This window comes from Phyllostomus hastatus, unplaced genomic scaffold (genome assembly GCF_019186645.2).
Source record: "Phyllostomus hastatus isolate PE091 unplaced genomic scaffold, TTU_PhHast_1.1 phas_contig_81, whole genome shotgun sequence".
Taxonomy (NCBI): Eukaryota; Metazoa; Chordata; class Mammalia; order Chiroptera; family Phyllostomidae; genus Phyllostomus; species Phyllostomus hastatus.
In genome coordinates, this window is record NW_025333962.1 from 893,470 (window position 1) to 909,787 (window position 16,318).

The window sequence follows — 16,318 nt, forward strand, 5'->3', positions numbered from 1 at the left end:
AGTAACATAAAATTGATTGTATTGGATAGGAAACTAGGAGTCCATACATAAATCCAAAGCTTGATATGTTAGTTTCAAAGTGACTCTCTACAAAGCACTTAGTAATTACAACAGGGAAAAGGGTACTGCTTTGTGCAGTGGTTAAGCAGGGACTCAGGGGTCTACCTGCCTGAGGTCTAACTCCCAGCCCTATCACTTATAAACTGTGTGACCCCAGAAAGTTGCTTGTCCTCTCTGTTTCTGTTCCCTCAATAACTGTACCTTTTTCATAGGGTTATTGTGAGAATTGTTAGTGCTCCTCAAAGATCACCAAGAGCACACCTGTGGTGTTTTATTTGTTGCAGCGAGGGAGAACACATAGCACAGGGTGCTGGGGGCACATGGGCTAAGTGTTATTACTACTGAGTATTTATCATGGGGGTAGGAAATTCATACCCATTACTAGTGCACTGTATTAGACCTCACAATAACAATCAGAGGGAGAGTAATTGTTCCATGTTACTGCTGAGGAAACTGAGGCTCTGATAAGGTGGAATTGAAGGTCCCACTACTGGGTAGGGATTGGAGCAGCGCCTTCTGGCGCTAGTGTTCACTGCAAAGCTTCTGCCAACCCCCAAATGACTTGTCTCATAGCTGTGTCAGGCATTTCATTTCTACCCCCTACTTTCTTGAGAGGAAGTGATGTCCCCACGTAGGTTCCTTGTTCTTCTTCCTGAGTTTTGGAAGAACAGAGGAGGGGCTGCTGAGGGCAATACATGAGGCTATAAAAACCACAGGCTAGAGCAGAGTGGGACAGAACAGGGAAGGGAAGAGAATGGCGGAGATGTGTGTCCCCAAGGAGCCAGATGGCCTTGATGAGGCTGAGCCCCCTTTCTGGCGTGATGGTGGGGAGGGCAGGGCTCCAGGGTCCTGGGGGTTCCAGGTCTGGCCTCCAGCCTGCAAGCAGGGGAGAGGGTCTGGTCTCCAGCAGGGCTTAGCAGGCTTTGAAGTTCAGCTAAATGTATTCTGTCCTGTTTAGAGGAGAGGGAGGTATTCCAAAGCAAGAGATCAGCAGAGAAAGACCCTGGGCTACCCAGGATCTTAAGAAGCTTGCCAGGTACTGGGGTGGGTGGCTCAGGAGCAGGTACTTGGGGAACAGGGCAGCTGGGTGGCCCCTTCCAGCATGGGTGGGTGGGGCAGGGTCTGGCTCTAGCACCCAGCTCTGCTTTTTGTGCAGGATGTCTGACCCAGGCTCCTCTGCTTCTGATGCTGCTTCTCATCTCTTTGGGTCTCTTCATGCTCATGCTGATCACCCTGGTTCAAGGTGAGTCAGGGGCTGGGGCCAGGAGTCCTGAGTCCTTTGGGGTTTTCCTTCTGGGATGGTCTTTGCCCTTTTCTAGTCCTCAGAACCACTAGGGCAGGGATGTTGGGATGCTGTCACCTCATGTGTGACTGTGGGCTGATTATTACCTCTCCGATTCTGTCTCTTCATCTGTGAAATGCAGCTCATCTTCTTCCTGGTGGGTTTGTGGGATGGGCTAGGTTCTCAGAGACCTTGCAACTGAACTGGGTGCAGGATCAGGTATACAGTGGGCACGCATAAAGGAGGAACTCTCTGCTCTGTTGTAGTCTCCAGGATCCAACAATCCTTGCCAAGAGAGATGGAGCATCAGGGGAGCTGCAGCCCGGGTGAGGTTGGAGGCTGGGTTCTGTAGTGGGAGAGAGGGCTCTGAGTTGTGTGACCTTGGACGAAACACTGCTGTGGGACAAAGGAGGGCAGATAAAGTGGGGGAGGGGACTGGATACTTGTGTGAGGTCCTGGGGGCCTGCAATGTTGGGCAAGTCACTCCCTAAGGTTGTTTTCTCATTTGTATAATGGGCTGCCATGGTCACTATGAGAGGGAGAGATGAGGCACTCTCTGCACCAAACACACAGGAAATGCTTAATAACTGAAGTCTTCTTCATCCAGGAGTTGTTCTGCAGGAGCCAATGAAATCAGATCTGGAGGAGATTCACCAGCAGCTGGCCTGGATGAATGACACTTTAAGTAAGGTTCACACACCAAGAAGGGAGCTGTGGGGTCACAGGTAGCCCTGAGGCTCACCTTCCATGGCTACCAGTCCGGAATCTGCAGAGTGGGGATGGGAACTTTCTTGTGGCTTTCTTGGGGGCTGAGCTGACAGGCTGCACAAAGGGGCCTGACTGCAGATCTGATGCTGGTGTTGGGGGCCTAGGAGCCTACTGGCCCATCTCCCCAGCTGGTGAACCCAACCCTGCCCCTGCTCCTCAGCTGGCCTGTGCCGTCCCTGCCCCTGGAACTGGGACTTCTTCCAGGGAAACTGCTACGCCTTCTCCCAGACCCAAAGAACCTGGAAATCTTCTGTCTCTGCCTGTCAGGATATGAATGCCAAGCTGGTGGTTGTCAACAATGCTGAAGAGCAGGTATACTGGGCCTGGTTCCTGTCTGGGGCTGGGCCAGGCAACTGGTCAACAAAAAACTTCCTGTTGCCCTCATTTGCTCCCTGAGAGATGGAGGTGCAGGGGGAGATGAAGTCAAGGAAGGCTTCCTGGGTGAGGAATCATGATGGACTTAGGAAGGTCATGTGAAAGGAGCCCATGTATGGAAAGAAAGGAAACTCAGAGTAATCCCTCCTTTGACACATAAATGGACTGAGACATAAGTTGACACATTCCCACACATTCACAGCATTAATGTACATGTGAACACATACAATTTATGTAGGGGCTACAGGCTAGACCACAGAAAGGCTTCTGTGGGAGGCAGGGGACCACAGGAATGTGGGCAGACATAGAATGGGAGGCCTTCACAAAACTTCCTCCCGATATCCTCCCCCCCTAGAAATTCCTGCAATTTTGGAATATCAGAAACGATAAGCCTGCTTGGATTGGCCTCACTGACCACCACAATGAAGGGTCCTGGAAATGGGTGGATAACAGTTCCCTTCTTCTCAGGTGACCTCCCAGCAACAATGGCCTGGGAGGGGAAGGGTAGGGAAGAGATTTGTACCCCAAACCAAGGGTGCTCAGGTTCTGGGATTGAAAAGCATCACCTGAGAAAGTGAATTGAGATGCAGAGTCCTGCATCTACCTGTGGTGGGGTGGCAGGGTCGGGGAGGGGGTGGTTCTGACTCTCTAAGTTTATGTACGGGCCCAGGAATCTTTATTTTCATTTTGCCAGAGCTGATTGAGGGAGGTGGTGTTTGAACCCACATTTTGAAAATCCTACCTCTGAATTCACCATCCTCTGGCTGGTTCTTGGAAATTTGCCATCAAAAGCCATGGACTAGTGGGTTTGGGGATGGGTTCTGGGTGGGGGAGGGGACTCATGTTTCTGAATGTGTTCACAGCTTCTGGAAACAAGGGGAACCTAACAATCAAGGAGATGAAGATTGTGTGGAATTGTACAATGATGGCTGGAATGATAAGAAATGTAATGCAGAAGTCTTCTGGATCTGTGAGAAGCCCTCAGGGCTGTGCCCAGGCCTTAGAGGGCCTCTGTCCCCTACCCAACCCATGCCCCTGGATGGTCCCCAGTGATCAAGCAATTTGGGCATGCACTCTGCTAGCCCTTCTCTGGCCCCCCACGCATGTCCCCCCCACTCCCACAGGAACTGAGGTTTTTCAGATACTGAGATTCTGAGACCCTCTTCTCCCTGAAGGTCCCTCCCTCCGTAGGCTATAGACCATCTGTCTTCTTCTATTGATAATCTTAGTGCTCCCATTTAGCCCCTATGACCTCCTCTTAATAAAGTCACACACTGCATGATACTTTCCATTGAACTTATTGTATATTCTTTTGCCATTGTTTCAATTACTATAGTCCTATAATATGGCTGACAAACACTAGGACATTGTCTTCTCTCAATGTTTCCCTCTACTACTGTGCATTTTATTTCCCAGATATAGTTTTGAATCAGTTTGTAATTTTGGTTGGGAATATACACATGCATGTATATATCTATCTACTCATGCATTCATGAGCCAGTTATTTATTCAGGCACCTTTAAAATGTCCTTCAGCAAAGTTTTATGATTTTGTCCATATACATTTTGAAAAGACATTACTTTGGGTGTGTGTATTCATTTTTGATTGATGCTGTAACAAATTACCACAAACTTACCGGCTTGAAGCAACCCAAATTTATTATCTTAACAGTTCTGGAAGTCAGACCCAAGATGGGTCTCATTGGGCTGAAATCAAGGTGTTGGCAGGTCTGCATTCCTTTCTGGAGGTTCTAGGGGACAATCTGTTTTCTTGCTTTTCCAAGCTTCCAAAGGCTGTCTGCACTTCTTGGCCAGTGGCTCCTTCCTCCAGCTTCAAAACGACCACCAACATGAATCTTTCCCCCTTTGCATTGCTCAAACTCTAACCTTTCTGCTTCCTCTTTCACATTTAAAGGGCCTTTTTGATTACATTGGGACCACCAGATAATTCTATATGATTTTACTATTTTTAAGGGCAGTGAGTTAGGAACCCTATTTCTATCTTTAGCCTTCACTCTCGTGTTTCCATGCAGCACAGCCCACACATAGGTTCTGGGGATTAGGATATGGACATCTTTAGGGGGCATTATTCTGCCCACCATGTGGTGTTATATTTATTATTGTTGTGCTGAACGGAATACATTTTAATGACAGAGGTGTGTTAGGGGCAATAACCCAACACTGCTCTTGACCTAGACCATTGACGCATATTCCATATGATTGCTCAGAGGTCAGCAGTGGACTGAACCCCAGCTGCCTTCAGCAGCCACCTGCTCAGCAGCACCAACTTTTTCTAATGGTGTCCTTTCCTTCCCTGTGTCACTTTCCTGCTTCCCTCCTAGTGTTATTTGAGGATGACACACCTTGCATTCAAATCCTTGTCTCAGGGTGTCTTCCTAGCAGAACTGAACCAAATTCAGGTTGTGTTGATGTGACTCACTCTGAATGGTGGGCTGGAACCACACCTGATAAGTTGATGGGCTAAGACTGGATCAACCATGCCAGTTTGTGTGTGTGTGTATGTATGTATGTATTTTTTTTCTTTTCAGTTTATTACATGAAGGAGTTACACTAATCCAAGTTAACAGCAGACCCCAAATTGTTACATTATACAAGCTGTGAGGTTTTTAAACTGATAACAAAGGATAAAAGGGAAATTCTACTCATTGCAAGGAAAATCCATATCAAGTTTCAGTGAGCCAAAAGTACATAAAATCCATGAACCTTTAGCTGGTCATCCTTAGCCAGTCCAGTCTCCACAAGGAAATAGCATATGTTCTTGCACTGGTCACCCTGTAGCTGAATTACTTCTCCAGATTCTAGATGTTCAATTACAGTACCATTGCAGGCAAATTTCTTTCTTTTTTTTTTAAAAATGTTGTTTTATTTCTTTTTTCTTATTGTTGTTCTATTGCAGTTGTTTTAAATTTCCCCCATTGTTCTCCCCTGCCCTTCCCACCCACCCTCCTTGCTCCCACTGTCAATTCCCATGCTGTTGTCCATGTCCATGGGTCATTCCTACATGTTCTTTAACTAGGTCCTCCTCCTTCTTTCCCCCATTATCCTCCTCCCTACTCTCCTCTGGCCCCTGTCAGTCTTGTTCTTTATTTTCATGTCTCTGGTAATATTTTTCTTGTTTGTTTGATTAGGTTTGGTGTCTCTTGTTCTGTTGATTAGATTACACTTATAAGTGAAATCATATGGTATTTGTCTTTCATTGCCTGGCTTATTTCACTTAGCATACTACTCTCCAGTTCCATCCATGCTGTTGCAAAGGGTAGGGGCTCCTTCTTTTTTCTGCTGAGTAGTATTGCACTGTGTAAATGTACCATAGTTTTTGATCTACTCATTTACTGATGGGCACTTAGGCTGTTTCCAGCACTTGGCTATTGTAAATAACACTACTATGACAGAGGGATGCATAGGTTCTTTTGAATGGTGTTTCAGGATTCTTAGGGTTTATTCCCAGCAGTGGAATCACTGGATCAAAAGGCAGTCCCATCTTTAGTTTTCTGAGGAAATTCCATACTGTTTTCCACAGTGGCTGCACCAGTCTGCATTCCCACCAATATTGCACTAGGGTTCCCTTTTCTCCACATCCTTGCCAGCACTTATTGTTTGTTGATTTGTTTATGATGACCATTCTGACCGCTGTGAAGTGATATCTCATTGTGGTTTTAATTTGCATCTCTCTGATGGCTAGTGATGCTGAACATCCTTTCATATGTCTTTGGGCCCTCTGTATGTCCTCCTTTGAGAAGTGTCTGTCAGGTCCTTTCCCCATTTTTAAATTTTTTTTTTGTCTTCCTGGAGTGGAGTCATGTGAGTTCTTTATATATTTTAGATATCAAACCCTTGTCTGAGATATCATTTGAAAATATATTTTCCCTTATGGTTGGTTCCCTTTTCATTTTGCTGACGTTTTCTTTAGCCATGCAGAATCTTTTAATTTTATTTTATATTTTTAGAGTTTGTTTTTTTATTGTTGTTCACTTACAGTTGTCACCATTTTCCCCTTATTAATCTCCCTCATCCTACCCACCCCCACCTCCCACATTCAATCCTCAACCCCCATTGTCTTTGTCCATGGGTCCTTTATACATATTCCTTGATGGTCCTTCCCCTTTTTTCCCATGTAAGCCTCCTCCTCCTTTCCCTTTGGTAAGTGTCAGTTTGTTCTTTATTTCCATGTCTCTGGTTCTATTATGCTCATTTGTTTGTTTTGTTGATTAGGTTCCACTTATAGGTGAGATCATACAGTATTTGTCTTTCACTGCCTGGCTTATTTCGTTTAGCATAATACTCTCCAGTTCCATCCATACTGTCCTGAAGGGTAGGAGTTCCTTGCAGAAGCCTTTTAATTTGATGTAGTCCCATTTGTTTTTTTCCCCTTTATTTCACTTGTCCTAGAGGATGTATCACCGAAAATGTTGCTGCATGGGATATCTGAAATTTTACTGTCTATGTTTTCCTTTAGGACTTTTATAGTGTTGGGGCTTCTGTTTAAGTCTTTTGTCTATTTTGAATGTATTCTGGTATGTGATGTAAGTTGGTGGTCTAGTTTCTTTTTGCATGTAGTATTCCAGGTTTCCCAGCACCATTTGTTGTAGATGCTATTTTTACTCCATTTTATGCTTCTGCCCCCTTTGACAAATATTAATTAACCATAAGATATGGGTGTATTTCTGGACTCTATTCTGTTCCATTGACCTACGTGTCTGTTCTTATACCAGTACCAGACTGTTTTGATTACAGTGGCCTTGTAGTATAATTTGATATCAGGTACTGTGATCCCTCCTACTTTGTTCTTTTTTCTCAAGATTACTGTGGCTATCTGGGTTTGATTCTGGTTCCATATCAATCTTTGAAATATATGCTCTAAATCTGTGAAATATGTCATTGGTATTTTAATAGGGATTGTGTTGAATCTATAGATTGCTTTGGGTAGTATGGACATTTTAATGATGTTGATTCCTGCAATCCATGAACACAGTATATGCTTCCATTTGTTTGTGTCTTCCTTAATTTCTTTCTTCAGTGTTCTATAGTTTTCCAAGTACAGATTTTTTTGCTTCCTTGGTTATATTTATTCCTAGGTACTTTATTTTTCTTGTTGCTATAGTAAGTGGGATTTTTTTCCTAGATTCTGTTTCTGATATATCATTGTTTGTGTACAATAATAACTTTGATTTCTGAATATTGACTTTGTATCCCACTATTTTGCCAAAATCAATTATTGAGTAGTTTTTTTGGTGGAGCTGATTGGGTTTTCTATGTACACTATCATGTTGTCTGCAAATAATGACAGTTTTACTTCCTCCTTTCCAGTTTGGATGCCTTTTATTTCTTTTTCTTGTCTGATCACTGTGGATAGAACTTCCAACACTATGTTGAATAAAAGTGGTGAAAGTGGACTTCTTGGTCTGGTTCCTGATCTTAGAAAGTTTTTAGTTTTTGCCCATTGAGTATGATATATGGCCTTTATTTGTTGAAGAATGCCCCCTCTATTCCCACTTTGCTGAGTGTTTTTATCATAAATGGTGCTGTACTTTATCAAATGCTTTTTCAGCATCTATTGATATGATCGTGTGATTTTTGTCTTTAATTTCATTTATGTAGTTTTATTATGTTTATTGATTTGTGAATATTGTACCATCCTTGCATTCCTGGGATGAATGTCACTGGATCATGATGTATGATCTTTTTAATGTATTGCTGGATCTGCTTTGTCAATATTTTGTTGAGGACTCGAGCATCTATGTCCATTGGTGATATTGGTCTGTAGTTTTCTCTCATTGTTGTGTCTTTACCTGGTTTTGGAATTAAGATAATAGTAGTCTTATCAAAAGAGTCTGGGTATCTTCCCTCTTCTTGAATTTTTTTGGAATAGTTTGAGGACAGGAGTTAGCTCTTCCATAAATGTTGGGTAAAATTCACCTGTGAAACCTTTCAATACAGGGCTTTTGTGTGCTGGGAGTTTTTGATTACTGCTTCAATTTCACCAGCAGTTATCGGTCTGTTTAGACTTTTTGTTTCTTCTTGATGCAGTTTTGGGAAATTATATTTTTCTAGAAATTTGTCCATTTCACCCAGGTTTTCAAATTTCTTGGCATATAGTTGTTCACAGTAATTCCTTTTAATCCTTTGTATTTCTGTGGTATTGTTTGTAATTTCTCCTCTTTTATTTCTGATTTTATTTATTTAGGTCCTCTCTTTTTTTCTTGACTCTGGTTAAAGGCTTGTCAATTTTGTTTATCTTCTCAAAGAACCAGATCTTTGATTTATTGATCCTTTAAATTATTCCTTTAGTCTCTAGTCATTTAATTCTGCTCTGATCTTGATTATTTCCTTCTTCTACTCATTCTGGGCTTTGTTTGCTGTTCCTTTAGTTCTTGTAGGGTTAGGTTGTTTATTTGAAAATTTTCTACCTTTTTGCATGTAGGCCTGCATTACTATAAACTTCCCTTGCAGGATTGCCTTTGCTGGGTCCCATAGGTTTTGAGCTGTTGTGTGTTCATTTTCATTTGTCTCCAGAAACTTTTTGATTTTTTCCTTGATCTCACTGTTAACCCATCCATTATTTAATATCATGTTATTCAGTCTCCATGAATTTGAATGTCTTTGAATTTTTTCCTTGAGGTTGGTTTCTAGTTTCAAGCTGTTGTGATCCAAGAAGATGCTTGATATGATTCCAATTTTCTTGAATTTGTTGAGTTACGATGTGGTCTATCTTTGAAAATGTTCCATGTGCATTTGAAAAGAATGTATATTTTGCTTCTTTGGAGTGAAAGTTTCTGTATGTATCACTTAAGTCCATTTGATCTAGAGTTTTGTTCAATGCCACAATATCATTTTTGATTCTTTGCTTGGAAGATCTGACCGTTGTTGACAAGGGGGTGTTAAAATCCCCTACTACGAGTATGTTGCTGTCAATATTTTACTTGAAGTCCTCCAAGATTTTCCTTATATATTTTGGTGTTCCTATGTTGGGTGCATATATGTTTAAAAGGGTTATAACTTCTTGATGGATTGCTCCCTTAGATAGTATATATTTACATGGAATATATTTGTCTCTTTTTATGGTCAATATATAATAAATTTGTCTCTTTTATGGTTTTTGTTTTTGGAAATCTATTTTGTCTGATATAAGTATTGCTACCCCAGCTTTTTTTTCAGGTACACTGCTTAGAATATTTTTTTCCCATTCCTTCACTTTCAGCATGTGTAGATCTTTTGTTCTGAGGTGGGTCTCTTGTAGACAGCATTTATGCAGGTCATGTTTTCTTATCCATTCAACTACCCTATGCCTTTTGATTGGAGCATTTAATCCATTTACATTTAAGGTTATTATTTATAGGTACTTATCCATTGCCATTTTTCTTTTGCTCTTGTGTTCCTCTTTCTCTCTCTTTTTCTTCATCTTCTTAAAGCAGTCCCTTTAGCATCTTTTGCAATGTTGGTTTGGTGGAGATGTATTCTTTTAGCCTTTTTTGTATAGGAAGCTCCTTATTTCACCTTCCATTTTAAATGAGAGTCTTGCTGGGCAGAGTAGTCTTGGTTGCAGGTCTTTGCTTTTCCTTACATGGAGTATTTCTTGCCATTCCCTACTGGTCTGTAGCATTTCTGCTAAGTAATCAGCTGATAGCCTTATTGGGGCTCCCTTGATATGTTACTAGCTGTTTCTCCCTTTCTGCCTTTAATATTCTCTGTCTTTAATTTTTTCCATTTTTATTATGATGTGTCTTGGAGTGGGCCTCTTTGGATTCATCTTGATTGGGACCCTCTGTGCCTTCTGTACTTGTATGATTTTTTTCTATCATCATTTTAGGGAAGTTTTCTGTCATTACTTTTTCAAGCAGGTTTTCTATGCCTCGATCCCCTTCTTCTCCTTCTGATATTCCTATGATATGGATATTATTATGTTTCATGTTGCCCTTCAACTCCCTCAAATCCTCTTCATTCTTGTTGAGTCTTTTTTCACTCAACAAGAGTTCTGTTGAATTTTTGTTGTTCTGCCTGGGATTTTTTTCCCCTATGTTGTCTTCCATCTTGCTGCTTTGATCCTCTGCTTCACCTAATCTGCTTTTAATTCCTTCTACTGTGTTCTTTACTTCAGAAATTGTATTCTTCATTTCCTCCTGGCTCTTATTGATAGTTTCTATGTCATTTTTCATGGTGATGTTGTTTGCAGTAAGTTCCCTGAAGCTTCCCTGGAGTTCTTTGTAGTTCTTACTGAGCTCTTTGAACTTCCTTATAACAATTATTTTGAACTTAATGTCTGATAGTGTAATTGCCACTATTTCATTTATAACTTTTTCTGGGGATTCCTCCTTTCCTTTCAATTGTTGGTTGTTTCTTTGACTCCCCATTTTAGGGGAGACTCTTCTTGTTTGTTTCTACTTCTTAGATTGATTTACTTTGACTTCCTATCTTTGTGGCATTAACTTCTGTGGTAGCAAATCTGTGGGATTCAGTGGTGCAATTTCCTTGATCTCCTGAACTTGATGCTCTTGTGATGCCCTTTATGCTGTTTATATTGGCTCACTGGTTGTAGTTGGATTTTGATTTTTGTTGGGTCATTCTTTGGTGGCTCCTTTTCTCTGGCTGGTGACTGAGGGCCTCTCTGCTCACCATGTCATGTATGCTGTTGTACAGGTGAACTGTTTTTTTTTTCTTTTTCTTTCTGGATTCACCTCTGGGGATGTCAGGTGGTGTCCCAGTGTGGCACTAGGCAGACTGTTCAAGACTACCAGGGATCTGCCATCTGTGGCTGACTCCTTCAGTTGTGAATCTAGTCACTTTGTAATCAGCAGTCAGGTTTAAGTACCCCAAGTGGGGCAGAGCAATTTCTGTGGGCAGGGCTATTGCTTCCTCTGAGGCTGATGCCACTCAGAGGGGAGTGGTCTGCTGTGGCGGATCCTGGCTTTCAGGATCCATGTGTGTTGTTGCTGCTAGAGAACAAATACACATGGACTACAGAAGTCTTGTAGAGAAAAAGGGATGGCATGGACACTCTGAGAGAGAGAGAGTGAGAGGGCCAGAGCCCCCAATCCCTGCCTAGGCAGGCTTTTATTGCTTTTCTGGGTAAATTACATGGAGGGTAGTCCTCATTTACTATGCACAGTTCACTGCAGGGGATTACCTTTTACAAATAACAAAGGAAAGAATGTTGCTAATTACTTCAAAGAGAAGAATGTTGCAGACCAAGGGGAAAAGTGGTTGAACTGGTCACACTCCATACTTGGGAGGTTTAGCTCAGATTTTAGGAAGTCATAATAAGCCCTTGCTGCCTCAATCCAGGGTGAAGGAATTTTAGCAAAAGCATTTCTCATAGCAGCCTAGGTACAATGCAGGCCTTATTCCCCACAGGAAAACCTCCCCATGGGTGTGGTCCTATGTGCCACTTGTTCCCCACTGGTTTTCCACGTGAGTGCTGAGCTACATTTCCATGCCACATGAAACAGTTCCCTATAGTCTGCCTCAGCAAGATGGTTCCTGCAATATGGGAGATGACTTCGTACCAGGATCCTGTTGGCTGGTCTCTCAGTTCCCTCCTCCAAATCTCCAGTCCCAGTCTCTCCTCAGGCATCTCTAGTTCACTCTGCCCTCCCTTTGCTGAAGCCCAGGGTAAGTGGCTTCAAATGAAAATTTATGCATTGGCTCTTTAAAAGGCTATCTGCATCTCCAGCTGTCTGTTCTTGGCAGAGAGAAAACCTGTTACTTTTTGCAGTCAGATGTTATCTGGGTACATTTCGGGATCTGGTGCTGTTGGTGGGGAGCCCAGCTTGGGGTTTAGACCCTACGCTTCTCATGGGGTTCCCCTCAGCTGCTAAAATATTCCTCAGGCACTTCAACTGCTACCCTTGGGAACCCAGCCAACCCTCTCTTGTCTCCTCTGCACTCCATACCAGTCACGTTGTTGTGAAGCTGTTTCTTCTGTGTGATCATGGTTATGTCTTCTCTTCTGCTATTGTTCAGTTGTTTATTCCAGATGATTTCTCCACAATATTCTTCTAATTCCAGATTGGTCCTGGGAGGAGGTTATTGTAGCCTCAACTCACCCCTCTGCCATCTTGGATTTCTTGGTGAAATTCTTCTTAAATGCTTTCACTAGTTTCTTTTTATCATATTCATCAGCAATTCTTTGGAGAGTAGCAAGGGACTTCCTGCTTTTTCTCTATTGAATAGGACATGATCCTCAGTGCCAGCAGGAGCAGATCATCATCCTTACTTGAATCAGCAAAGGGGATGAAAGAGTGGTGTTCTGGGTAGCAGACATATGATATGATTCCTTTACCTCCATGGAAACAGCCTGTGGAAGGCTGAGGCACGGATAGAGCAGGTGAGGGGTACTGAGTGTCATGAAGTGAAGAGGGCTCTAGGGGGAGGTTGCTGAGTCCTCATCTGCAGCTCAATGAATGGGGCCTAGACTGGGACTTAAAAGTGAAAAGTCACCTCCCTGAATTCTCTTATGTTCACTCCCCTCCTGAAGTTCTGGAACAGCAGTAACTTGGGTGCAAGGTAGCTTTGCAGCAGTTTTGGCAAAAGTGTGTTTAGGCATTGACTCTGTCATCCTAATAGCTGAGACTTAAGGTGTGTTTCTTCCTGTGGCAGAATATAGCAGAGTCTTAATATCTTGCCTTCAAAGAAATTCCATAACTTCAGCTAACATCCACAGACTGGTGTGTGAAGGAGAGAACTCTTCCCAACTCAATTTAGGAGGCTTGCACTATTGATTTATTATTAGAAGTAATTCTAGGACTTCCAGTCAAGATGGCAGTAGGTAAATGTGGTACTTGGAACCTCCCAGAACTACATCAAAATTGCAACTAAATTATTGAACAACCATTATTTAGAATGCCTGAAATCTAGCAGAATAGAATCCTATAATTAAAGATATACAGAAGAAGTGACACTGAGCAAAAATGTGGAGGAGGCTGGTCTTGAATTAAAAATTGGGATGGATATCTTGGCTCTAGAGTCCCCCCTGAGGAGCAAGGGGTCCCAGCCCTAAATCAGAGTCCCCAGCCCAAGGTTCCAGTGCCAGGAAGAGAAGTACCCAAAGTGTCTGGCTATAAAAACCAGTGGAGATTGTGGCTGAGTGAGATGGAGACTTCTAGAGTCCCAGGTGTTTCTCTTAAAGGGCCCACAGATGGATTTATTCTGACACACTTGTTCAAAGCTCTAGTGCTAAGGCAGCAGTTCAAAAGGAAGTAGGGGCACAGGAGAGGAACTGAACTGTCTGGCTTCAGGGTGTGGGATGGGAGGTGAGCTTTCTCCCAGATAGAAGTGCTGACAGAGGCCATGGTTCCTTTTCTGAACACTCCCCCGCACAGAGCCAGCAGGTGGGCACCATATCTGAGTCTCCATCAACTTGGCTAGCCCTGTTCACCCCACCTTGGTGATTTCCTGTGATGCTGATCCACCCAAATTGTGGGTCTATCCAAGACATTTCCAGTGGCTTTTCAATACAAATGTTCTCTCCTGACTTGGTGTACAGCCTGATCTTTTCAACATGCCCAGTAGAGGGAGCCACATGCTGTGGATTGCTTACAGCTCCAAACAAGGTGCACAGGGCCAGTCACAGGCAGGGTCTGACATAGCTTCAAATCAGAGTCTTTGCTGATCTCCCTAATACATAGAAACAAACACAAAGAAACAGGCCCCAAATGAAAGAATGAGAGAATTTTACAGAGAAGAGATAAATGGAATGGAGGCAAGCAATTTATCAGATATAGAATTCAAAGGAATGATTGTGAGGATGCTCAACAGCCTGAAAAATGATATAAAAACCATAGAAAGGACCAGTCACAAGTAAAAAATGTAATATCTGAAATAAATAATACACTTGGGGGAATAAAAAGTAGGTTAGGTGAAGCAGAGGTTAGAATCAGTGATTTAGAAGACAAGGTAGGGAAAAACCCTCAATCAAAGCAGCAGCAGCAAAAAAAAAAAAAAAAAAGAAAGAATAAAAAAAATGAGAAGAGTTTAAGGGGCCTTTAGGACAACATTAAAGCTAATAATATCTGCATATAAGGTAAACCAGAAGGAGAAGAGAGAGAGTAAGGGATCAATAACTTATTTGATGACATAATGACTAATAACTACCTTAACCTGGTGAAGGGAAAAGACACACAAGTCCAGGAATCACTGAGTCCCAAACAAGATGAGCCCAAAGAGGCCAACACCATGACACATCATAATTAAAATGGCAAAGCTTAAAGACAAGGAGATAATCCTAAAAGTCATGAAAGAAAATCAGTGCCCTGACTGGTATTGGCTCAGTGAGTTGGGCACCATCTGGCAAACTGACAAATCACAAGTTTGATTCCAAGTCAGAGCACATGCCTGGATTGAAGGCCAGGTTTCCAGCTGAGGGCATGCAAGAGGCAACCAATTGATGTTTCCCTCACCTCGATGTTTCCTTCTCTTTCTCCCTCTCTCTAAAAATAAATAAATATTTAAAAAATGAAAAGCAGTCACTTACACAGGAGCTCCCATAGGACTGACATGTGATTTCTCAACAGAAACATTTCAGATCAGAAAGGTTGGCATGAAGTATTCAAAGTGATGAAAGTAAAACCCACAATCAAGGCTATTTCCCCAGCAAGGCTATCATTTAAATTGAAGGAGAAATAAAGAGCTTCCCATACAAGAAAAAGGTAAAGGAGTGTGTTGCCACTAAATAAGTATTGCAACAAATGTCAAAGAAGCCCTTTAAGAAGAAGAAAAGAAAAAAGAAAAAAATAACAGAGGAACATAGTTAAAAAATAAAATGGCAATAAAAACATATCTTTCAACAATCTCTTTAAATGTTCTAATTGAAAGACATTGGATAGCTGAATGGATAAGAAAACAAAACCCATATACATACTGTCTTCAAGAGACCCATCTCCGAATAAAAGATACACATAGACTAAAAGTAAAAGAGTGGAAAAAGATATTTCATGCTAATGGAAGGAAAAAAATCTGGGGTACCAATACATATATCTGACAAAATAGAATTTGAAACCAAGGCTGTATAGTAAGAGACAAAGAAAAATACTTAATGATAAAGGAAAAAATCTAACAAGAGGATATAACCATAGTAAACATTTAAGCATCCAACATATGAGCACCTAAATATGTAAAGTAAATCTTGATAATCATAAAAGAAGAGACTGAAGAGAACAATAAGAAGATGGTGGCTTTAAGTGACACAATAGATCAAATAGATTTAACTGGTATCTTCAGAGCATTTCATTCCAATGCAGCAGAACATACATTCTTTTAAGTGCACATAGAATGTTTTCTAGGAGAGACCACATGTTAGGACACAAAACAATCCTCAGTGAATTTAAGAAGATTGAAATCATATTAAGCATCTTCTCTGACCATTATGCTATGAAAACAGAAATTAGTCATGAGAAGAACACTTAAAAATACACAAACACACCCTGGCTGGCGTAGCTCAGTGGATTGAGCGCGGGCTGCGAACCAAAGTGTCGCAGGTTTGATTCCCAGCCAGGGTACATGCCTGGGTTACAGGCCATAACCCCCAGCAACTGCACATTGATGTTTCTCTGTTCCTCTCTCCCTCTCTCCCTCTCTCCCTCTCCCCCCCTCTAAGTGAATAAATAAATAAAAAAATCTTAAAAAATACACAAACACATGAAAGCAAAATAACATGTTATTAAACATGAATGGGATAACAATGAGATCAAGGAAGAAATCAAAAGATACTTGAAGCAAATGAAAATAAGAACAACCCAGAATCTGTGGGACACAGGGAAAGCAATCCTAGATAGAAATCCATAGCATTACAGGCCAATTTAAGAAACAAGGAAAAGCTCAA

General features: G+C 41.8%; 1 protein-coding gene and 1 pseudogene across 2 annotated transcripts; one reads left to right on the forward strand and one right to left on the reverse strand.

Moving 5' to 3' along the window:
- Nucleotides 1-766: 766 nt before the first annotated feature.
- Nucleotides 767-3,769, forward strand: LOC123826568 (CD209 antigen-like protein 2). Of its 2 annotated transcripts, XM_045850552.1 has the most exons (8): nucleotides 767-884; nucleotides 1,019-1,096; nucleotides 1,217-1,303; nucleotides 1,609-1,668; nucleotides 1,950-2,027; nucleotides 2,271-2,422; nucleotides 2,841-2,953; nucleotides 3,349-3,769. In XM_045850552.1, exons 1-8 carry the CDS (start codon nucleotides 815-817, stop codon nucleotides 3,536-3,538), a joined length of 828 nt encoding a protein of 275 aa, XP_045706508.1. In that variant the 5' UTR covers nucleotides 767-814; the 3' UTR covers nucleotides 3,539-3,769. The 2 variants fall into 2 exon arrangements, with proteins under 2 accessions (XP_045706508.1, XP_045706509.1); XM_045850553.1 differs by lacking the exon at nucleotides 1,019-1,096 and having other exon boundaries at nucleotides 801-884.
- Nucleotides 3,770-5,175: 1,406 nt separating this feature from the next.
- Nucleotides 5,176-12,763, reverse strand: LOC123826544 (annotated as a pseudogene).
- Nucleotides 12,764-16,318: the final 3,555 nt, after the last annotated feature.

Coding starts and splice junctions, on each gene's coding strand:
- LOC123826568 (XM_045850552.1), top strand. CDS start 815: ATGGCGGAGATGTGTGTCCCCAAGGAGCCAGATGGCCTTGATGAGGCT. Junction 885..1,018: donor GCCCCCTTTCTGGCGTGATG/GTGGGGAGGGCA, acceptor TGTCCTGTTTAG/AGGAGAGGGAGGTATTCCAA. Junction 2,954..3,348: donor AACAGTTCCCTTCTTCTCAG/GTGACCTCCCAG, acceptor ATGTGTTCACAG/CTTCTGGAAACAAGGGGAAC.